The sequence below is a fragment of the Charadrius vociferus genome, unplaced genomic scaffold, assembly GCF_000708025.1.
Source record: "Charadrius vociferus isolate BGI_N301 unplaced genomic scaffold, ASM70802v2 scaffold345, whole genome shotgun sequence".
Taxonomy (NCBI): Eukaryota; Metazoa; Chordata; class Aves; order Charadriiformes; family Charadriidae; genus Charadrius; species Charadrius vociferus.
Genome location: NW_009648340.1, coordinates 487,876 through 512,828, shown reverse-complemented (window position 1 = coordinate 512,828; position 24,953 = coordinate 487,876). Strand labels below are relative to the sequence as shown.

Here is a 24,953-nt window from a genome sequence, read left to right as displayed (position 1 = left end):
ACTTTAACTAAAGCTACACAAAGTAGCGTTTTTCAGAGCAACACATATCATCTCTATTCAGGAGGAAATGTAATCAGAAAACCATGGTGGGCATGACCCCAGCATACATCCAGAACTCTTCTTTCCAAGCTGTAAGTTAATAATAGCCGGGCTACCATTTCTGTATATATGCATTGCATCAGATTGTGAATGTATGTAGAAATCACACAACTTTCTCAAGAGCTCAAGACTTGTGTTGCATGGAAGTTTTACACCCTGAAAGTAACTGTCACAATAAGTGTTCTCTGAGATCTAGTCTTTAGAGTCCTGTCTTTAGTTTCTAGTCCACTGTAGCATTTACAATTAAATTCTGAGTTTCACTAATGATTATAATAATTTGGAAACCACAAAATTGATACTCTAAGTGGTATAAATGACAGGATAGAACAAATAAGGCATAACAGTTTTCATCTGTTCAAGTTTCATTTCAAGTTTACATCTTGGATGAACGTGGTATTTTCCAGTGTGCACGGAAACACAAAGGAATTAAATAAAAAAAAAACCCCAACAACCAAACCATGCATAATGTTAAACACTTTAAAGTCACTTATTTTTTGGTTTTAGGCAAGTATCTTTGTGATGAACAGGTAAAATATTGTACTTGTACCCCAGTGACTCTATGAAAGCCATAGTTAGGCTTGATTATACAGTAATTATAAGAGGCACAGGACTTTCTTGTAGAAATTTGATGGGTGTTTTAGGTTTGTGCGCTCCCAACCTCCACAGCCAAGCAGTATTCAGAGGCAGGGTTTTTTCACCAAAACACCCATTTTAAAATCCGCAACCTATCCTTCTCCTTTTTTCTTCTGGGTGTGAAAGTGGAAAAACAAGATGTTGACTGGAATTTTCCAACTGAGAAGTCCAGTCTATCACAGCAAAGTCATGAAGTCTCAGTAAAAAGTTTTTGTGACATTTCAGTTGTTTAATTACTCTCACTGGAACGTACACATTAATTTTATTTATTTATTTATTTTCTTGTACATATACTATGCCAACAAAATATTTACATGTAGGTATGCACTGTTTTGGTATGGTTCTATGGGATATCTTACACAGTCCATTCTAAGTTGTGAGGGTTCTTTTGTGTGTTTGCAGAGTAGTTTTACGTTAGGTTATGTTCCTTGGAACGTGTGTCATTTTAGGGAGGAAAAAGTCTTGTTTGTCTTGTCTTTATTGCTAAAACCTTGGTCAGGTCAACATCTTTGGATGGAGAAGGAAAGTGTGTCTTTCATAAGCATGGCCCAGGGCTCTCAGGTGGCCGAGAGGACAGGAGCAAAGAAGGAAGGAGGCACAGCAAAAAAATTATAATCATACCAGATATAGATAAGAATAACAGGAAGCTCTTTGTAGATGGAAGGGAGGCACATGCGGTAAAATCTCAAAGTTAATCAAAGAGAGAAACTTTTTCTTAGAGATTCAAGTGGAAATTGTGCATCCCTAAGAAATGCTAAAGGTTGCTGGACGAAGTCCAACCCTGGAAGGCAGGATTTATCCTGCAAGGGTAGAATATAGGAACTTAGGGCCTCGAGATGCTTTCTAGTGTTGGTTTTGGTTTTTTTTTTTCTTCAGAAAAATGTTTTTAGAGCAACACTTCCTCCTCCTTGCCTCTTTACTGAAATAGAATAAAGTAAAATAAGTTATCTGGAAGTCCACACTGCACTAATGTTAGTACGTTCAGTTGCAGCGTTATCACCTTTCCTATTTCAACTACTACCAAGGCACCTTTCTCCCTCTTTATCCACATGCATGGATAGCTTTGAAAGCTAACATTTTTCATTTGAGGACTTACTGCTTCTGTAACCTGCATTAGAAGCACATTGACCTTGAAGCTCCAATGCATTCCACATATGGCATCACTTTTAATCTTCCATTTTGTTTGGTGAAACTGAACTCATCACTCCTGGTCTTTAAAAGAGACCCATTTAAAAACACCCATTGTAAGGTACAGAAGTGGATACTCAGTGAAAATAAGGTCTTCCCATCTAATATTAGTTTACAAAATTCTCAGTTGCCTAGGCTTGAAATTTTGATGTTTGCTTTTTTCTTTGAAGAATATGAGAAAGAGCAGTGCTTATGTGGGTGCATATGCATAAAGTCACGTACACCTACAATTAATGTCACAGGGCTACAACATCTTGAAAATACTATGACCACTATCGATTAACTGTTTTTCTGTAATATCATTTGTATAACAAATGATATAATTGGGCTAAAAAAAGTATATACTAAGCTAGTTGAAGCAGTTCTATTGCATGATGATAATTCTTTGTTCACAGTTATGCTTTGAGATACTATCATTATCTAATTTTAATCCATTTAATATGTGCTAAATTGATTTTCTATGATGCCAGTTCTTAATTAAGATGTCATGTGTTGCTAATTTAAATGGTTGAAAGAAGTCCAAATATATTGCATCAACCAAGTTTATAATCTAAAAATCATATTGTATGTATGACATGACCAATTTTCCATGAAGCCATGTTAAATGGCATTAATTATATTTTCAGTTTTTAATCCTTTAGAAATAGACTCCTGTGTTGGCTGTTCCATTACTTTGCTTAGGATCAATGTTGGCTCTATAATCCTATAATTACAGAGGTCAATTTGCTTGCAATTTTAATATGTTGGTAGCATGTTGATTATTTTCTAGAAAACTACCGTGTCTCCCTTGCCAGGACTTAAGATAATTTTAGGTAAAGATGTTCAAAGATATTCTGTTGTAAAGGAAGATAAAGCATATAACTGTCCCAATTTCAGGGGACAAATTATATACATGTGCATTTGTATAATTCCTTGGGTCCTCTTTTCTACAGTTTTTGAGACAGTAATTACATGTGACCTTGTCTGTCAGCTGGGACCTCCGTTGTCCTCCATAAGTTCTTGAAGATAATTGCAAATAGTTTATAGACTGCTTCATTTTAAGGACTTTAATATTAAATTAATTAGGCCCCGATCCCTTGAATATGTCTACATTTTCTAAATAGTCCTTAACCTGTTCTCTTCCTATCCTGACCTTTACTTAATTTTATTTAAACTTTTGTTTTCTGGCTATGGTTTGTTTTTTGTTTTGTTTTGGTTTTGGTTTTGTTTTTCTTCTGGAAATGTGAAGGATTTATTCTTCATTCTCCTTTCCAGCTAGCTATTTTTCTTTCTCTTACATTTAATGACAAGCTCCTTTGTTGACTTTTGCCTCATTCCATGGTTCACGTTTTCACAAGATTCATGCTTATGGTATTCAGATAATTTCTGAGACAGCTGCACTTGCTTTTTACTGTACTTCCTATTTTCCACCATAACATGCTAACTTGCATTCTACGTGATCTCTTTGGAATAACTTTTGTCCAGGGCACTGCTCAGCCTTTTGTGTAGACAAGCTCTACTCTTTCTGCTAGTAAAGAAACAGGAACTTGGAAATTCGAACAATATGACATTCCTTATCACAAAACATAGAATAAAAATCTACAGTGAGACTGAAAGCCCATAGCATGTTGATACTAGACAATAATGAATGTTTAAGGAACAAATGGTGAAGTATACAGTGTTAAATCAAGAGATGGAGATTATCCCAGAGTACTTTCCTTGTTTCCAGCGATGTATGGCTCAAGTACTTACTCTGTGTCTCAATAAGATTTTCTTCCATCTATTTGTCCAATCACTTTTTGAATACATATATTTCATCTCCCCCCCAAAAAGAGACTTTCAGTCTATTTAATTGGTCCTCAGTTGTTCAGAAACAGTAACTTTGATTATTATTTTTTTCTTTCCTAGTTCTAATATAATCTTTTTATATGGAGGAGCAGAACTACTGTCATGGTTTCGTCTGGGATAGGGTTGACTTTCTTACTAGCAGCTGCTGTGCTACGTTTCAGCTTTGGGATGAGAATAGTGTTGGTAGCACACTAATGTTTTTGTACACAGAAAATACTAACCTTAAAGAACATAGTTGTCGAAAAGGTTTGATATATTTTGCTTCTTAAATGGTTTTATTACTTTCAAGGATTTTTATATTGTAAGATATGATATGACACAATAAGATGTGTTATTATTACTAACAAGCCATCCATATGCTATGATAGTGAACTGTTAGCTGAAATGTTCTTCCTATAAAAAAAAATTCATGTTGTTTTTCCATGTATCTGATTCTTAGGTCGTGTATGTTTTTTAATATTGATACAGAATGTGATAAGGTAGAAGCAACAAAAATTAATCAACTGGAAATGATCTGTGGCCTTTTTGATAAAAGCAAGGACAAAACATTTTAGAGAAATTGTGAGAACCTCTTAGAATGCTGCTCGGAACTATATGACCTGGGAAGAAGGCCTTCTCTTGTTATAGTTGGAGACTGATAATAAATTGTACTGTAAAATTTCTTTGAAGAAATTTACTGGAATAATGATAAAATTGTGATCATCTATAAAATTATCATGCAAGGCCACCCTGTTTTTAGCTTTAGGCCAACCTCATTTTGGCTTTAATAGCTACTTTTACAGTCCAATTATGTGCTATCTGAAATATTTTTTTGTATTAGTTTTGATTTATCGTTTTCACTTTCAGTAATTGTTCCCATGTTCCTTTGCAGAAATCATATCTATAATACCATTCTTTTACTTATGTCCTCTTCTGCAATCCTGAGCATATATCTCTATTCCTTTTCTTTGTATATGGGTTTCTCTTTGCATAAGGGTTCCTCCATTTGTGTTTTTTTAAACCAGATTCCATTGTGTCAGCTATTATGATTGTTAATGCAGGGAAGTATAAGGAATAAGAAGAAATAAACAAAATGATCATTTTTCTTGCGTTTAAAATGTGAATTTCTGTGGCCTGCCATATGAGACTTCAGATGTTAAACTGAAAAGGTCCCATCTGACATGGATGTAAAGTTCCAGACTATCTTTTGGGTTTTGGTAAATGTATATTTGTCTCAGTTCTCAGCTTTCCTTAACCTATCTTGACTATAGCTAAGATGATAATTATGAAATGTTCTCAAATTAATGATTTTAGGTTTTAGAGGTATTGACTTCAACTTTCTGATAGACTTTGAATGACTGAAGTTTATATATGTATCTCTTCTTTGAAACAATTCATTGTTGTGTAACCCACATGTGTTTAAGACACATTTAATTTAAATAGTATTTATACATCTGAGTTATTTAAGCATGAGGCTATTATTAATACTGTACTAGTAAAAGTTGTATCTAGCTACAGATTTAGTGATTTGATGACAATTCATTAATCATCTAAGCTAGAATATTGGATAGTGTGAACAAAACCACAGTGGCGTTATAAATTTCATTTTAACTGTGTATTTGTAATCTAGTAAGAAGGGGAAAAAAGCGTAAACTACTACCTCACTAATAAATTCAAGACTGCCAAATGTTATAATCTAGGAAGTATTTTATTATATATTTCAGATACCTGGGTGAAAGTAATGCAAAGCATTTTCATCAAAAAATTCAAATTGCAATGTGACACCTTTCAAATAGTAGTGATAATACTTATTTAGATGCTTAATATCACTTTAGAATTGCCATATTTCTTCCTTTGAAAGAAAATACAGCAACAGAAACATCTTTGATTAAATTTAGAGGGACATGATTTTCTCGTCAGAAATCCAATCTTGTCATTCTTCCAACATTAAAGAGAGAATATTCTCTGAAACTGAGTAAATATTTCTAGTTTACACACAAGATGAAAAGTCTCTTTCCCCAGGCTGCTGAAAGACAGTACATGAAAGCCAGAGACAATTGAGTAAGATCACTGTTAATATTTTGGTAACTGGAGGAAGCTGGTGTTTAAATTTGAGCTTGAGAGCTTATTTGCAAACTTCAAGAAGTTCACACAGCTCTAAGGACTCAGATCAAAAGAAGTCCAACATTGAATGAGTACACAGAATTATCCTAAAAGAGCAGAGTTTTTATTGCTGCACTTTAAATAGGTTAGCATAGCTTTTATTTTCAAGTTTGTTGTTTTAAAAGCCTTTTCTGTCCCATAGGATTTCTCTAAGAGCTGCACATCGCTCCAGCTGACTTGGTCAGAAGAATGTGCCCTTTTTAGGGCAATTTTTGAAGCAGAAAAATTGGTGCATATGTTGAAGTAATATGCACAATGCACCTCAACAAAATTTAGACATTAAAAAAATTGTTCTCTCATGAAATCAGTGGAAATCGGACAGGTACTAGAAGAAACAATGAAATAAAAAGCTGTGGTAAATCGTAGAGGACAGAAAAATGTCAGTAATCATTCCATGCCTGTACTACTCTAGATCTAGTTATAAACAAATAGTATTCTTTATGTATAAATACAAACCCCTGAATTTGGACTGTCATTAATATATGTGATGGAAATCTATCTCTTTACTAAAGAGAAATTTACAGACAGTCTTCCATCTGACTTAATCTGCTTTGTTCTGTCACTCCCTCATGATTTCCTAAATACTAAGAAAGTGAATATTTAATATTGTGTTTTGCTGCTGGCAGAATTTTTGCATGGATTTATATTTTACAATACTTTAATAAAAAATTTAAAAATCTGAACATTAGAACTGAGACTACTACTAAAAATTTACGTCTTCTTATGGGGAAGAGAAGTTTTGTCATCTTAACCACTACAGACATGCAGTCTGTCTACGAGATATTCAGTCATCTAAGACAGCTTTTTGGGGTTTGGTATTTTTCAAATATTTTGGAGAGAAATTGTTTAATGCATGCATTAACTAATTGTAATACAATTAATTGAACTGAAAAAGTGCATGGAAAATATTTAGGTTGTGTGTTATTCTTGATTTTGTGGTGTGAAAACAGCAGATCTTTGTCTCACCGTAAAATTAATTGGTAGAATATTAATTGATCTAAAATTGTGGTGTTGATAGTAACACCATAAGAGACAATAAGAGTGATATGATATGCATGTTATAATAAATCTTCATAACAGGAATTTTATGTGAAACTGGAAGAAAGAAGTGAGTGCTATCCATTGAAATTAACTGGGTGCTTTCTGTCAACCTGAATATCTTGTTTTTGACTAGAGCTCATTTTCTGTTAAGGATAGATAGTCTTCACTTTAAGATTTGTGAAGATGTAGATTTCCAGAGCTGGATGGAATTTTCAAGCTTTTTATTGTCAAAATGCAAATGAGACATCCCCAGAAGTATTTTATAAACTTGTGGCATTTGCTGATTTATTTTTTTTTTGTGTTGCACAAACAAGCACACACCCTGAAAGCTGAAATAGAAATAAAATTAGTACATTTCATTTTGAGATTTTTATGAGTTATTTGGCTTTCAATGTAAAATAATTTGATTTAAAAAATTCTTCTAATGTATTTTAAGAGAGAAGCTAAATTCATCATTAATATATTTTTATGAGACAGGTTTTATTCAACCTTTATTTTTCCAAAGAATAAGAGTATTTTAAAAAATGTTTGACCTGGAATTAGTTTTTTGTATTTTAACTGCTTGTTTGTGCTTGCAAATCACTTATTTAAAAATTCAAATTATATCTCCACCCCAAGTAAAACTGGGCATTCTTTGGTGAAGGGTGATATATTAAGAAGCATGAAGTATTCACTTAGTCTCCAAAGTTTATCCTTCATTCTTGCCTTCCTAAGTAAAGGCTCGGTTCTGACTAAAGAGGTACTGTATTGGTTTCCTACAAAAAAAATGAATTTTCAACCTCACAGAAAGCTTAATTCAAAGTAATTTCTGTTAAAAGTTTTGGTTCACTGATCCATACCCGTCTCCTAGGGCTTGGTGTATCTTCTGAGAATTAGAAAGCATCCTGATCTGTCTTCTACTTCAGTAAATTCATTAATTAAAGATATTTTGATACTTCCTCTGTAGACCATGGAAAGAAAGACTTGTTGCTTTCTTTTATGGGATAAATCTTAAGCAATGCATTTGCAAAACTTTGCAGACAATTTGCCTCCTGACACTCCTGCCTGAGACAGCATTGCCCTGATCTTCGAGAGACAACAGGTTTTTGGAAAAGAGTGTTTATGATCATTCTGACATGCTGGATTAGATACAGCTTCGCTATCAGTGAGTGCAATTTAAATGTGGGTTCTGCTTTTCTTTAGCTCCCCACATTTTCATGTAGGATGTGGAGCTGTGGATAGCTGGAAACACACGGGTTTCCAGTGCTCCACTGTGGCAGTAAGAATCAATGTTTCAGTAGGAGCAGGCAGGTGAAACTACATTAAAGCACTTTTAACTACATGTAATTTTGAATCCTTATTTATAAATATTTTTAATTATATTACTCTACTGGTTTTTTATTATATTTGTGTACTGGACTTTTTGGAATATGTTTCCATTCATTTGATGCATTCTTGCTTTCTGGTGAGATAACTTATTTAAATAAAACAACTGAATCTGGAACTGTTTTGAATTAATAGATGGAATAGTTACTCATAATCTTCTCTTCAAATTTTGATTGTCAGACTACCAAGAAAAAAATGTATACCTCTTTTTACCCTGATTAATAGCCTGCTCTTTTGTGAAATATGTGGCATACCTTTTTGAATCTGCTTGTCAACACTCTGTTCACAACTGCTTTAAGGATATAAACATAGTGGATTGACTTCACATATCATAATAGTGCCATCCTGCATGTTAAAATTTCTGTTGGAGATAGCCTGTCAAGATATACACTTCTGCCAGGATTTAACATTAGTTATCTTGAATGTTTCAGATGTCATACCTTGGATTGAACTGGGAAAGATTTAAATAACAAGAATTTTATCACTAATTTCATTTGAATGAAATTTACAGTATTTTACTACAGATGTAGCAACACAGTTTCTGGAAACAGAAGTGCTTTGTTGTTTTTTCTGCTCAAGTGGAAATTAACAAGCAAACTGCTTTAAATTTAATGGCAAAGAAATGGACTCTTCAGTTTTGATGGACAGCCATGTGTATAGTAATTTGTGAGGTGGTTCAGCATTTCTATAACAGGCAATTATTATTTACATTTCCTTTCCTAATGTTCTTGTTATTTATAAATTTCATAAGACTTGAGTTTTTATGTTCTTATCTTGTACATGTACTTTCAATATCTGCAAATTAAATAATTTAAATAGTAGATGTCACAGAGAATATCTAGGAAGTATAATCCAAAATTTAATCTCTTTTCAGCATAGCTGAATGCAGCTGGGAAAAATGTGACTGTAATTGGAAGTATGAGATTAAGAAATAATTCCTCATTTTTTTAATATATATATTAGTGCTTAAAATGAAATTAATTGACACTATCAGTAAATTATATGCTTTTAATCATATTGTTAATAGCCTTATATATGGAATTGCAGATGTGAGAGTTAAGATAAGTTCTTTGTTCCTAGTACTTCATTACCAGAGATGGGATCTACACATAGTGTGTCTCCATGGTTAGAATGGAGACTATGGCTTTATAATTTTACCTTCAAATATTCTGTAATTCAGTGCAGTCATTCAATTAACCATGAGTATTTTGTTATCTTCAGCAATGCAGGTATGTAAGTTATTAGCTCATGAAAAGACTTTAGATCCTAAGTCAACTTAGAGGCGGTTTTACAGCATTTACCTATAGTTTACTTTCAGCTGTAAATATTACTTTAAGGCATAATGCCAAATATTTTGAAAGTGCTTCTGATACTGACATATAAATTGCCTGCAAATATATTTTCCTTATTATTGTGTTTATTTTTTTTTTATATATTCAGAAATTGAGAAAGGAGGTTGTGGAGACCCTGGAATTCCATCATATGGAAAAAGGACTGGCAGCAGTTTTCTGCATGGAGACACACTTACTTTTGAATGTCAAGCAGCTTTTGAACTGGTGGGAGAGAGAACGATCACATGCCAACAAAATAACCAGTGGTCTGGCAACAAACCCAGCTGTGTTTGTAAGAATTAGTTTTATTTTTTTCAGTATTGTTTTTCTGACCTTAGCCTCTTGCTTTTCATAGTATTTGTGACTAGCCAGCAGGAAAACATTTCAAAAGACCTTGAAGACTTTTTCAGTTACATGAGTTATTTAGTTGGCTCAATAGTAGCCCATTTACGGGGAGCATCACGTAAGGCTATTTTAGAATGTTCTTTCCGCTCGTTTTATATTTAATTGAACCATTTAACACTCTTAATGTAAATGTGTGTTGAATTAGACTCTAAATGAGCAATTCCTAAGAGCATATAGGTGTTCAAAAAGACTCTGGCACATGCACATTGATTCTGGCAGTGTAAAGCAATCTGCAGATCCACATAAGAAAAGACTCTTTTTGGGTTTTTTTTCTGATATCCTAATAAAGCATGAAAATGAATATAAGGAATATAAGGATATCCAACATGGAAAAAAGAGTAGGTAAAATCATTAGTTGTGAATTTTGCTATAAAAGAGAAAATATGTTTGTAGGTAATCTTGTAGATGGATTTAAATAGAGGTGGGTTTTTTTTTTCTCTTCTTTTTTCTTCTTCTGTGGTAACATAGAGTAAATCTTTATAGTACAAAGGTATATTAGGCACTTTAGTTCTCCAGACCACATTACCTTTTCCTATAAAGGGTCTTATATTTCAGTACTGGATTTCCAACACAAACTTAGCGAGGTGTCCAGTTCTGCTTGGACATATATATATTTTGCAGCTGCATTGGTACAGGACTCACCAAGCTGACTAAACTTCCTCTGGACTGGAAGAAGTCTCTATATGCCCATGTGATGCTGAAATGTGTCCAAGCACATAAGGCCTGGGCACAGAGACAGTGTGGCTGCAACTCCCTTTGAAGAGAGAAGTTGCGTTTCTTCAACCCATTGCACTGGGTTGATATCTTAGTTTCTGTTGGCAATAATGTGGAACATTTTACTGTGCTTTACTGTTTGATGTGCACATGCCCTATGAAAGAGAGTAACCTAAATTTACAACACTTATTTATAAAGATTGAGTTCAGTCTGACACGTTTGAAGACCTGAATAATGGTTGTCCTTTGTGTTAATTAGTATGTAGTGAGCCTTCCTTTTTCTGAAGGTGTTGTACATCTCATGAAAGTACCAGCCACAAGCTCATGACTCTGAAGTCAGTTAGGAATTGTCTTAATGAAAATTGGCCCAAAAGAGTGAAAAAGGAGGAGAGTTATAAATCATTTTTGTTTAATTGCCCTGTGCTATTGCAGGGAAACTAGGGGTAAAATAAGTTTGTATTATATACTCTTAAGGGATCTTGATCGAGGCATATCTAAATTTCTACTATTATTTGCATCAGCATGAACTTTGTGTACTACAGACAATACTGGCTCTTGTGCTTGATTATTTTTGATTGCTAAATACATTTTCATGTTTATTTCTTTAAAAACAAAAAAAAAAGACATTCAAATTTGGAAGTTGCATTTTCATTTCAGAACAAACCTGCCATTTTTTTTCCAAATTCTGACACATCAGGGGTTACTTTTGCTTTCTTTGGCATTCTCTCCACGCTTCTAAAAACCTCTTGCAGGCCCTGGTGGAGTCACTTAGCCTCATTTGGGGAAATAAAAATCAAGGCTGACATGTTGTATTGGAGAAACATTCTGATAGTCTTAAACATTTCTAGGTTGCATGTGTAGTAGTTTTGACATCCAGACTTCAAAAGCATATTTTTTCCACAAGAATAACAAATATAAAAACAAGCATTTGTAATGTTTATGGATAGTATTTTGAGAATCTATTGTTGTTTTCTTTAGTCTCATGTTTCTTCAACTTCACCACACCGTCTGGAATTATTCTTTCTCCAAATTACCCTGAGGAGTATGGGAACAATATGAACTGTGTTTGGTTAATTATCTCAGAGCCAGGAAGCAGAATTCATCTGATTTTCAACGACTTTGATGTAGAGCCTCAATTTGACTACCTTACAGTGAAAGATGATGGGATTTCAGATTTGCCACCACTCGGCACTTTTTCTGGCAATGAGGTCCCTTCTCAATTGGCTAGCAGTGGGCACATAGTAAGACTTGAATTTCAGTCGGATCATTCTACCACTGGAAGAGGATTTAATATCACTTACACAAGTAAGAACATCTGCTTTTATTTTACATCTAGTCTATCTTATTTTACATCAGGCTATCTTTCTTCATAATAATGAAAAATAGAACATTTTTTTATTTATAATACAGAAGCAAATTGCAATGCTTGTAGAGTTGCACTGCTTTCAGCTGTCTTCCTGATATTCATTAGCTTATTTGAATCTTTATCATTTATTTATTTTAGTTGTGATGGTGCTGAGGAATTCCCTTCATTATTTAAGCGACTTTTTGGTTGACACGGCATAAATGCAGAACACGTAACTAAAGCCCAGATCATTCAGATCAAAGCATCCATTGCAAGCGATTTAATATACTTCTCAATGGAATCAGCAGAAGTACGTTCACAAAGGTTTTAAGCTTAGATCCCAAATATAGAGTTACTCATCTGAAAAGCATAGAAGTATAAAAAGCAACTAGAATATCATTGCAAATAAATAGCTCTGGGGACCTGCTTTGCTTTTGCATTTTATCTTCCAGTTAGATGGTATGGTATCTAAGAATACAGACTTATAATAATGTAGATCTCTTCTTTGGGATACACATGATAGTTACCCTCTGTGGTTTTTCTAGTATCTAAGAACCTAGCTGATCTTATGCAGAAGTCTTTCCTATAGGAGTGCACTTATTTAAGAATCATTCTTCTCTCTGGCTAGTTTCTTTAAGAATTTTAAGAATGTAATATCTTTGAGAATGTAATTCCAAATATACAAAATTTAGTTGCAACTGGTCAACAAATTCAAACGTTGTTAAATGTGGACCTAGCAGTCACATACATATAGAGAACAACCGAAAGCATAAATCTTTTCTGTTTGGGAAACCAGGCTAAAAAATGGCTGGCTACAGATAGCCATCTGTTCTTTTGTTTATATGAAAGGATATTACTCAACACTGCTCTCAATTGAAAACTCTAGTAACATCATCATCATGTAGAAAATGTTATTAAGCTTGCCATAGACTGCTAACTCTCATAGAAGTTTTATTAGTCATTCAAAGAAATTACTTATATGGAGATCATCTTTTTTGTTGAAGAAATTATCTACTAAGTTTATAGAAGTTAATTGACAGTAAAGTTGTCTTTGTCACATCTTGCACTGTTCCTATGTTTTGTCAATTAAGATAATCCATTTGTTTGTTTAGGGCCAAGGTGTTTCCTTGCATTATTTAGACAAATGCCTCACATAAAACTAGAATTCATGGATTGGAACCCCTTTTTAAGTCTTAGATGCCTAAATTGTTTCTTTGCTTTCAGAGAAAGGGATAATTATTATCCTGTGAAAAGTGGCAGGAAGAGGAAGGAGAGATCCTAACCTTAACTAAGACTGTAAAGATTAAAGATTTACCAGAACATGTGAGGCCTGAATTCTGGGTCTGCTTCTGTCTGAGATTATTTATATCCCTTTTTCCATATGCTATTCTACCAAAGTAAAGACAGACTGTAGTAAGGACAATCTTTAGTACTCTATTTGAAGCTGGAGAATTACATATTCAGGAATATAATACTCATGGATCAAACTCCCTGAGAGTCCTGGTCACCTAGGTATTATGCAAAAGAGCTTTCCACCATACGTTTCTTATTAGAGTAGGTGTCTGCTCAGCTGGATGCACGCCTTATGTGCTAGAATTATCTAAAAGCGTATATGTCTCCATATTGGGAAACTGAGATGACAAATGGGAGTGTCCCTGATTTATTAATTCTTTGTGTTCACAGGAAATACTTAGTTTAAGTTCAACCAAAGCGCTAGTACTTCTGGACCTCCTATGTGTTGCAGGGAAAAAGTGGTGCACTCGTGGTTTAAATCAAATGCAGATAAAAGCAGTTTATTGATTTATTAATGAAACATAACTGACAATCACTGAACTGTAGATTCAGGATCAATATCAACAATGCAACAGATAAATCACAATGTTAAACACTTAAAAAATCTTAGAATCATTCAATATCTTGACTTGAAAGAGACCCATAAGGATCATCGACTCCAGCTCTCTGCTCCCTGCAGGACTACCTAAAATTAAACCATATGACTAAGAGTGTCATCTGGACACTTCTTGAACTCTGACAGGCTTGGTGCCATGACCACACTTGGTGCCTCCTTGTGATGTCTAGGTTATCTTAGAACATAGGATTCTTTAGGTTGGAAAAGACCTTTAAGATCACCAAGTCCAACCGTTAACCTAGCACTGCCAAGTTACCACTAAACCATTTCCCCAAGCACCACATGTACAGGTCTTTTAAATACCTCCAGGGTATTTAACTCAACCACTTCCCTGGGCAGCCTCTTCTAATGCTTCATAACCCTTTCAGTGATGAAATTGTTCCTACTATCCAATCTGAACCTCCCCCTAGCACAACTTGAGGCCATTTCTTCTTGACCTATCACCCGTTACTTGGGACAAGAGACCAACCGCCACCTCGCTAAAAACTCCTTTCAGGTACTTGTGGAGAGTGATAAGGTCTCCCCTCAGTCTCCTTTTCTCCAGGCTAAACAAGCCCTGTTCCCTTAGCCGATCCTCATAAGACTTGTGCTCCAGACCCTTTGCCAGCTTGCTTGCTCTTCTCTGGACTCAGTCCAGCACCTCAATGCCTTTCTTGCAGGGAGGGGCCCAAAACTGAACACAGCATTTGAGGTGCAGCCTCACCAGCACCAAGTACTGAGGGACAATCACTTCCCTAGTCCTGCTGGCCACGCTATTCCTGATACAAGCCAGGATGCCATTGGCCTTCTTGGCCACCCAGGCACCCTACTGGCTCATATTCAGCTGGCTGTCTACCAACACCCCCAGGACCTTTTCTGTGGGGACAGCTTTCCAGTCACTCTTCCCCAAGCCTGTAATGCTGCATGGGGTTGTTGTGACCCAAGTGCAGGACACATCACATGGCCTTGTTGAACCTCATACCATTGGCCTCAGCCCATCAATCCAGTCTGTCCAGATCCCTCTGTAAAGTCTTCCTACTCTCAAGCAGATCAATGCTCCCACCCGACTTGGTGTCATCTGCAAACTTTCTGAGGGTGCACTCAATCCCCTCATCCAGTTCGTTGATAAAGATATTAAACAGAACAGGCCCCAGTACTGAGCCCTGGAGAACACCACTTGTGTCTCTTAACATGTATAAATTTGGAAATACCTTTCCACTCTGATCCATCTTCCTCCTGCCCTGCCAAGATTTACATACACACCTTCCCCTCACAGGATGTATGAGTTTCAGGCACTCACCCCTTTCCTTGAAGTGAGATCCCTTTCTTGCATGCACCTCCTGAAAGGCATGGAGATGCCCTAGATTTACACGCACCCACACTGCTGCTCTGTGCAACTCACTGATCCACATACTAGTGAGAACACCCACCCTCCAATGAGATCACACATCTACATGGAGGTGTGGGTTGCACCCTGTTTTGCCACCCCACTAGATGTAGGCAGACTGCTCTGACCATTCCACTGGGAAGTTGTTCTGTCTGGGCTGAGCAGTGGCCATAGTTGTCTTAGCAGTAGTCTGTATTTCTGTCAGATTAGCTGCAATGTGAAACCACGCTTCTCGTTGTGTTAGAGGCAAACAGCTGTATTTTGTTTAGTGGGAAATGAAAGCAAAGTGTTCTTGAGTATCTAAGCCACACATAACTAAAAAGCTTCAGAATTTTAACTGTTGCATTTGTGTGTGTGAATGTCATCGGATTTAATGCTGACATTTTATTGAGGAGTTTGCTATACTTTCAATCGTATTGTAATCTTGTTACTTATCAAGTTATTCCACCCTCCAAAAAAACCCCACGACACATTGTCTAGGGAGGTTGTTTATTATTATTATTATTACTATTATTCTTATTGTTGTGGTTGTTGTTACTGTTATTATTATTACTATTATTTTTATTATGTTTTTATCAGCCTTTGGTCAGAATGAGTGCCATGATCCAGGAATTCCTATAAATGGGAGGCGTTTTGGAGACAGATTCCTTCTGGGAAGTTCTGTTTCCTTTCACTGTGATGATGGCTTTGTGAAGACCCAAGGCTCTGAATCCATAACGTGTATTATGCAAGATGGAAATGTAGTATGGAGCTCTACTGTCCCACGTTGTGAAGGTAAGGGCACATTCTTTACTTTGCACCTACAGTTTGAATAATGTTACTATTTAAATTTAGCTTACTTTTTACGTTTCACACATAAATAAGTGTGCTTTAGATGAAGTTATTCATTCATCTTATTCTAACACTCTTCCAGTCAAATGAGAGAGCAATAATAGAAACAAGATAGCTTGCTTTTATATTCTGGGAATAAATTAGCATTCTAAAAATCTGGTTGCTATTCTTTTCAAGTTCTCATTGTCACCATCATTACTTGGTTGTGAGTTATAGCTGTTATAACAGTTTTGGCTGTAGCATACTAAAGAATGCAATTATCTACCACATAGAAAAGTGAAGTAACATTCCTATTTAAAAGTCCTTTTAAAAATTTACACCTTTAGTTTTCTCAGAACAAAGGTATACCTGAATTTCTGTATGTAACATGTTAACCTTCAGTACGGTTTTTTCCTGAGAAATTTGGTGAAAATCAGAGTTATGTTTGATATTCATTATATTCCCCCCAAAATTCCAAATGTGTTTGCTTGTTCTTGCCTATGTGAACAAACAGACTACGATGAGCTATGCTTAGGATTAAATCTCTCTTTAGTATGTAATAAAGTGAGAAAAAAAAAAGTAGGCTAATTCCTTGATGCTTAATATTGATGGCTCCAAAGACAAGACATATGAATGTATTTAATAAACAATTAGAGTGTGTCTGCTAAAAGTAATGTTCAAAAATTGTATATCTTTTAGTAAACAATAAATATATAGTCAGACAGTCAACTAAATTATACTTTTTTGAAGAAATGAACCCAAACATTCTAATTGGTGTAAATCTCGCACCTCCATTAATTTCAGTGTCATTACAGTAACTTAAGGATCTGAATCCTATCATTTTTATGGTTTTTGTCATTTGAGCAATTTGACCACTCAGTTCTCATAAGATTGTGCATTTCTAAGAAAATTTAGAAATACTGGAAAAAACATGTTAGCAACCTGGTAGAAGTAGTGTATGTGAACCTGGATGTTGTACTAGCAGGATTTCTTATCCTGATTACGCCATGTAATGAGTTATACAGTGGAGCAGGTTTTTCTGCCTAGAGCAAAACCAACCTACTCCAAAGCAGGGAGTACAGTGAGGTTCTTCAGCAAAAGATGTTTTCTCATTTTGAAACTCTATACACAATTCATAAAATAGTCAGTGTAATCTTTGTGTAATTTTATTTCCACAAACACATACATAAAGGATCTAAGATGAGCACTTTGAGAAAAAAATGATAGAGAAAACAAATACAGAAATGAATCTTTGAGAAAATTCACTTATCCTTTCTTTGAACCTTGCAGGATGTTTACCTAGTTTTTAATGAGGAAAAGATTAAACTATTAGACTCTTTTTTAACATTTCGCCTATTGTTTGCTTTGGTATAGAAGGAAGTATAGTTCTTTTAAGTTACATTCAGGATGTGTTCTTTTCTGATATGGATTCTCTTTCTAGCTGATAGTTGAAGGAATTTATGGGTTTGGATTACAGTATGGAGCAAGCACCCTTGCTACTTAGTTTAGAGATAATTTAATTTGCTTCTAGTTGTCTGAGATTTCTAAGAAAATGTTGTTTTTTGTTGTCGTTGCTCAGCTCTGTGTTTTTGTATACTTAACAATCTCTATAAGCAACACCTGAAACACGTGAGGTAAGTGATGTGTTAGAATCAGGTGAGGATCAACAGTCTTCTGGTTGTTCTTGGTTTTAATATGAAAAAAATTAATTTAAAAAACACCATGGAATATATTTTATTCTTCATTAACTATACATATGTAATGTAAATGCCATTTTCCTTGCAAATCAGTTTGCCCCAGACACAATTCAGTGTTTTGTGGGTTGCTTTTTTCCCCCACTTTCTTAAAGCTGGAAAAAAATTCTCAGAGACAACTGCAAGTCATGAATGACATCAGATAACCTCTCTGAGTTAATTTTTTTTTATTGGTTGAAAACACTGAATCAGAACTAAGAATCATAGAATAGTTTGGGTTGGAAAGGATCTTTAAAGATCATCTAGTTCAACCCCCCTGCAATGAGCAGGGACCTCTTCAACTAGATCAGGTTGCTCAGAGCCCTGTCCAACCTGACCATGAATGTTTCCTGGGATGGGGCGTCCACCACCTCTCTGGGAAACCCGTGTCACTGTTTCACCACCCTCACCGCAAAAAAAATTTCTTCCTTATATCTAGTCTGAATCCACTCATTTTAGTTTAAAACCATGCTAAAAAGTTTGTCCCCATTTTTCTTATCACAACTCTGATCATCTTCATGGTTGTCCTTTAGTCCAGCTCCAATAGGTCCACATCTTTCCTGTGTTGAGGGCTCCAGAGATGGACAGAGCACTCCAGGTGGGGTCTCAGAAGAGCAGAGTACAGGGGCAGAATCACCACCCTTGACCTGCTGGCCATACTTCTTTTGATGCAGCCCAGGATACAGTTGGCCTTCTGGGGGCTGTGAGCACACATTGTCAAGCTCATGTGCAGCTTTTCATCCACCAGTACCCCGAAGTTCTTCTCAGCAGGGCTGCTCTCAATCCCTTCACCTCCTCAGCCTGTATTGATACCAGGGGTTGTCCCAACCCAGGTGCAGGACTTTGCCCTTGACCTTGTTGACCCTTAACCCTTGTTCACTGGAACAGGCTGCCCAGGGAGGTTGTGGAGTCTCCTTCTCTGTAGATTTTCAAAACCTGCCTGGATGCAGTCCTGAGTAATGTGCTCTGGGCAATCTGCTTTAGCAGGGGAGTTGGACTAGATGATCTCTAGAGGTCCCTTCCAACTCTGAAAATTCTGTGATTCTGTGACACTCATGAGGTTCACATGGGACCAGTTCTTAAGCCTGTCCAGGTCCCTCTGGATGACATCCTGCCCCTCAGGCATTTCAGTTGCACCACTCAGCTTGGTGTCATCTGCAAACTTACTGAGTGTGCGCTCAATCCCCCTGTCTATGTGGGATCTGGACATTGAGCCATTGACCACAACCCTCTGGATGTGACCATCCAACCAATTCCTCATCCACCGAACAGTCCACCCATCAAATCCATACCTCGCCAATTTCGAGAGAACGATGTTGTGGGGGACCATGTCAAAGGCCTTACAGAAGTCTAGATAGACGACATCTATAGCTCTTCCCTTGTCCACAGATATCGTCACTCCATTATATATGGCCATGAGGTTGGTCAGGCAGGACTTGCCCTTGGTGAAGCCATGCTGGCTGTCCCAAATCACCTCCCTGTCCTCCATGTGCCTTAGCATAGCTTCTAGGAGGATCTATCCCATGATCTACCCAGGCACAGAGGTGAGGCTGACAGGCCGGTAGTTCCCAGGATCCTCCAGCCTACACTTCCTAAAAATGGGTACAGTGTTTCCATTTTCCAGTCACCGGGGACTTCACCTGACTGCCATGACTTTTGAAATATCATGGAAAGTGTCTTGGTAACTTGATTAGCCTATTCCCTCAGGACTCTGGGATGTATCTCGTCAGGACCCATAGACTTCTGTATGTTCAGGTTCCTCAGGTGGTCACAAACCTGATGTTCTCTTACAGTGGGAGGGACTTTGCTCCCCCAGTCCCCGTCTTGCGGTCCATCCACTCGAGAGGTGTGGGGAGAGAGGTTGCCATGGAAAATTGAGTTCTATGTTACTATTCTGAGTTAGTCATGTTACTGATGTTAATGACTGAGTTACTAAAGTTACTATTCATTTCCATATAGTATAATAGGTTCGCTTGTCACTACTTAGAGAAACAGAAGAAAAGTGACAAGATTTCCTGCACTGCAGTATGGAATTTTCTGATAATGATACCACTAAGTACTTGAGGGTAATACAAATGATACTAAGGTAAATTTAGTTGACCTTGAAAGCCTTCCTGGTTTAGACAGTTCCGTCACCTTTGGTAACATCCCAAAGCCCTGGGCTATCGCAGCTTAATTTTTTAAGGGTCTCATGTTTCTCAAAATTTGTTCAGTCATTTCTGCTGCTGTTTAATCCTGCACCAAAGTCCTCTGATCTTGCTCTGAAAAATACTCCTTTCTAGCCCTGTTACTTTCATAGCCCTCTTGCATTACTTTTTCCTTTTATGGAGGAGGATCAAGTTAGGGAACATTTAAACAAACCTGACATACAGGAATGGGCCTGAGGGGCTGCACTCAAGAGTGCTGAAGAAGCCAGCCAATGACATTGCAAGGCCACTCTCAATCATCTTGGAAAGCTGATTTAATCTGGGGTTGTTCCTGAGGGCTGGAAGAATTCAGTCCTATCTTCAGGAAAGGAAAGAAGGAGGATCTGAGGAACTGTAAGTCTTACCTCAATTGCTGGGAAAGGTGATGCAGCAATATTCCTTGAAACCATTTCCAGACAATGAAGAACAATATGGTGATTGGGAGCAGTCAGCATGGATTTATGAAGGGGAAATCATGCCTGACCAACCTGATAGCCTTCTGCAATGAGATGACTGGCCTGATGGATGAGGGGAGCATGGTGTATATTTTTTTATCTCAGTTTTAATAAGGTGTTTGACAATGTATCATAAAAGATTCTCATAGACAAATTGATGAAGTATGGGCTACAGAAATGAGGACTGATGTGGACTAACAACTGGCGGAACTGTCGGGCTCACAGGGTTGTGGCCAGTAGCATTGAGTCTAACCGAAGGCTAGTCCATAGTGCTGTACCGTAGGGGAAAATACTGAGTCCAGTAGTGTTTAAAATCTTCAGTAATGAGCTGAATGCTGGGACAGAGTGCACTCTAAGCAAGTCTGCAGATAATGTAAAACTGGGAGGAGCGGCTGATACACCAAATGCTTGTGCCGCTGTTCAGAGGGACCTTGACAGGCTGGAGAATTGGATTGAGAGGAAATGACAGGTCCTTCCCCTCTATTTAGCATTGGTTAGGCTCTGTTGGGAATGCTGTGTGCAGTCCTGGGATCCCTGGTCCAAGAGAGGTGTGAACGTACTGCAGTGAGTCCAATGAAGGGTCACAAAGGACTTGGAGCATCTGTCCTACAAGAAGAGGTTGAGACAACTGGGGTTGTCTAAACTGGAGAAGAAAAGGCTCAGGAGGTATCTTATCAATGTATATAAATACTTGATGGGACAGTGTAAAGAAGATGGAGCCAGAGTCTTCTCAGTGGTGTCCAGTGACAGGACAAGAGGCAATGAAGTCACAAACTGAAATGCAGTAAATTCTGTTTAAACATAAGGAAAAATCTTCCACTGTGAGACTGATCAAACACTGTAACAGATTGCCCAGAGACGCTGTGGAGTGTCTGCCTTTGGAGGGAGGGCATGATCCTGACTGGATATAGTCCTGTGCAATCTGCTATAATGAGCAGGGAATCAACTAGATGATTTCCAGAGGTCCCTTCCAACTTCAGCCATTCTTTGGTTCAAGGAATATTTACAACAATCAGTTTCAATGAGCTGAATGATACTCAAAATGGTATTAGATGCCACAGTACAATGAAAATAATTAACTATAAATTACTTGGAACATTTTTTCTGATATTTCCACATAAATGTGGAATCATGTTAGAACTAAAAAATGATGACACATTATTTTTTAATGAGAAAATGTGCTTTTCAACAGAAGAAAGGTTGGCAGAATCAAGTGCCATGCTCTGTGTATTAAGATATTGATAGAATAATGAGCTATGATAAGATACATTACAGGACTTTTGACTCGGAAGAAAACAAACTGCTCATAACATAATGTAGAAAAATTAGTTGTATTGTATATTAAACTTATTTTTTGATGCTTTTAAATTTGATTTTTGTAAGTTCTTTGAATATATAATATCCTATTAGAAATACTATGTATGATACAAGTATAAATGTTTTTTTTTCTTTCAGCACCATGTGGTGGACATTTGACAGCATCAAGTGGTGTTATCTTACCACCAGGGTGGCCAGGATATTATAAGGACTCACTTAACTGTGAATGGGTGATTGAAGCAAGACCAGGACATTCCATAAAGATCACTTTTGACAGGTGAGAATCATAAAGTCAAACAAGTCATATATAGGTACAAATATTTGCAAGCATTCTCCTGGAGAAACTGGCTGCTCATGGCTTGGATGGGTTTACACTTTGCTTGGTGAAAAAATGACTTGAGAGTGGGGCCCAAAGAGTGGTGGTGAATGGAGTTAAATCCAGTTGGCGTCTGGTCACAAGTGGTGTTCCCCAGGGCTCAGTATTGGGGCCTGTTCTGTTTAATATCTTTATCAATGATCTGGATGAGGGGATTGAGTGCACCCTCAGAAAGTCTGCAGATGACACCAAGTTGGGTGGGAGCGTTGATCTGCTTCAGTGATGTCTTCCCAAATGAAGCTGTTGCGTTAAAGGGGCAAAGTAATTTTGGCAGAAAATAAACCCCCTTGTGTTCTAACACTCCTCAGCGAGGTGGGAGGCTCGGTGCGGCTAGGTTTAAATTCTGAGTGATGCCCAATTCACCACTATCAGTCCAGGTGCGTTTAATATGTTAAACTGTTATGGTTCTGGATACACTAATAGCAGACTGCACCTTCGGCCCAGTCGTGCTCATAAACTAGCACGGCCACGCTTTGGTTGCATTCAATGAGAAAACCCAAACGACTCGCTGCCTACACAGTACAGTTTATTTAAACAACAGATATGCAAGTTCTTTTGGATTGCCAATGATAGTGACTGTCTGCAAAGCACGTGCAAATACTAAAGATGCTAGCAATTTAGCTTCGTTAAGTTATAAAGTGCTAAGTTATAAAACTATAACTAACTATAGTGCTATAAAGCGCTAAGTTATAAAACTACTCTATATAGAGATTTCTAAGTTTCCCGTGGAAACACTTGGTATAGCCAAGTGTTCGAATCTTACCCACAAGCATCCTTATGGGGGGGGAAGAGAGGCTCAGCCCGTCGACTGGTCCCAGAAGTCCATGATGGTGTCTTCCCTCACATCCCCCTTTTCTCGGGCTATTTTTATACTAATTTTTATCTTCAAGGTGGAGTTTGAGTGACTCTAGTCAAAAATACTTTGATTATGATTGGTGTAAAATTTTCTCACCTCGCATTTAAAGGTATAGTTTACAAAAAATTCAGGGTGCAGACTCAAGGAGGAGTGGTCACACCTTGGAGGTGGGTAGCTTTTGGGATGGAGGTGTGTTTTGGTATTATAATGACATTATAATGAGGAAAGTTCACTAAAAACCAGCATTTTGGCAAAAAAAAAGTGACAGATAAAGACCTTCGAGGGCTCTATTTGGTCGCCAAGTCCCCAGTTTATCACAGGGTTTTAGCCACAGTGTCTCCACTTTGTCCCATCCTTCTCACTGTTTTTCTTCTGTGGTGCCATCCCATTCCCATGTTTGCTGGATTATCACAGGGTTTGGCCTTGGAGTCTCCACCCCACTCCACTCCCCGTGTTGCTTGGCAAGCAATGGTGTACAGGGAATCGCAGATGTAGTGGATTCTTCACATACCAGCTGTGGCTGTGTCTTACCCTAGAAGCCTTTTGATTTTATACCTTTCCTTAATGTGTGACCAATGCTATGTTATCGATCATTTTTAGTAATCATTCCACAGTAGTAAAAGCAAACAGCCATATTATTGTAAGATGGAACATTTTAATTTTACAAATAGAAATGTATTGCCTGAAGTTGCAGATGTTTGGATGACTGACTATGACCTTAACAGTATGACCACTATATTTCGGAGGAAATTAATGGGAAAATCAGGCTCCTCTGACATATGGTCCAATTTAAGAACTAAATTTATTGAATTTTAAACAGATGCACACACATTCCATTAGCAGAATTCTAGAGCTTTGTATACAAATTGAACTACAATGAAATTAAACAAGAACTTGGAGTGTTCCCTGATCAAAACTGAGAATTCTGATCACATATATTTTTTAAAGTACAGCAGACAGTTAATTAATCTACTCCAGGTTTATATCAGCATTATTAAAAGAAAGATCCTGTCTGCTTTCCCTAAGTGTTTCAACTACAAAACAGATTAGCATTCAACACGCTGGTTTTGGTAGCCAGAGAAGAAGTCTGTCTTTGCTTTCTTTGGAGGTTTATGCTTTCCTGGCAGGTTTAGAAAGTTGGATAGCTTTACTACACTGCATTCTAAATTTCATTAAAATTGTTATACTTTGGGAAGTTATGATAGTGCAATAATCTCTCTTTTGTAATAAAGTTATTCTTTTGTTAACATGAAGGCTTTGCTACCCAGATTAAAAATGGAATGGAAAACATTTTTATTACTTACAAGAAACTAATTCTGCTGTCTGATATAACATTAGCAAATTACAAATCAGTAAGCAAAATCGCTATCAAATAAATAAAAAAACCTAAACAATTAATTGATTTTGTCAGTTAATTAACAAGTGCAATATTTTGTCAAGTATCTTGTTTGGTTTGGGGAAAATAGAACCCTTTACTTTATGACTTATCATCACAGATACAGAATGAAACTTTGCATGAATTTGATATTCGTAATGTAATTTATCTTACTCTTGAGCTAATGAAGCTTTCATGTTACTAGGCAAATGTGCCTTACCAGAGAACCTAGAAATTTTCCAGAAATAGCAGCAAATGACTGAGTGCCCCTATGAACATTTTACGTTGGAACATTTTCATTTCAGATCATGACTAATGCCTGGAAGGGTAACAAAAAAGTAAAGTCTAATTGATTCAAGCCATAAGAAAAGGGGCTAGAAGTATAACTGCTGACTGGAAGATTTTTGGTACTTTGAATATTGATGAAAACTCATTGGATAGTATATAAAACAAACCTCTCTATATAGCTATACATATATA

General features: G+C 36.7%; 1 protein-coding gene across 1 annotated transcript in view; it reads left to right on the top strand.

Moving 5' to 3' along the window:
- Positions 1–24,953, top strand: part of CSMD1 (CUB and Sushi multiple domains 1) — a 1,016,474-nt gene that overhangs the window by 686,769 nt on the left and 304,752 nt on the right. The window contains exons 16-19 of the mRNA XM_009885090.1: positions 9,736–9,918; positions 11,724–12,050; positions 15,945–16,139; positions 22,005–22,143. Of these exons, the coding sequence (XP_009883392.1) occupies positions 9,736–9,918; positions 11,724–12,050; positions 15,945–16,139; positions 22,005–22,143 (844 nt within the window). The remainder of the gene's footprint in view (positions 1–9,735; positions 9,919–11,723; positions 12,051–15,944; positions 16,140–22,004; positions 22,144–24,953) is intronic.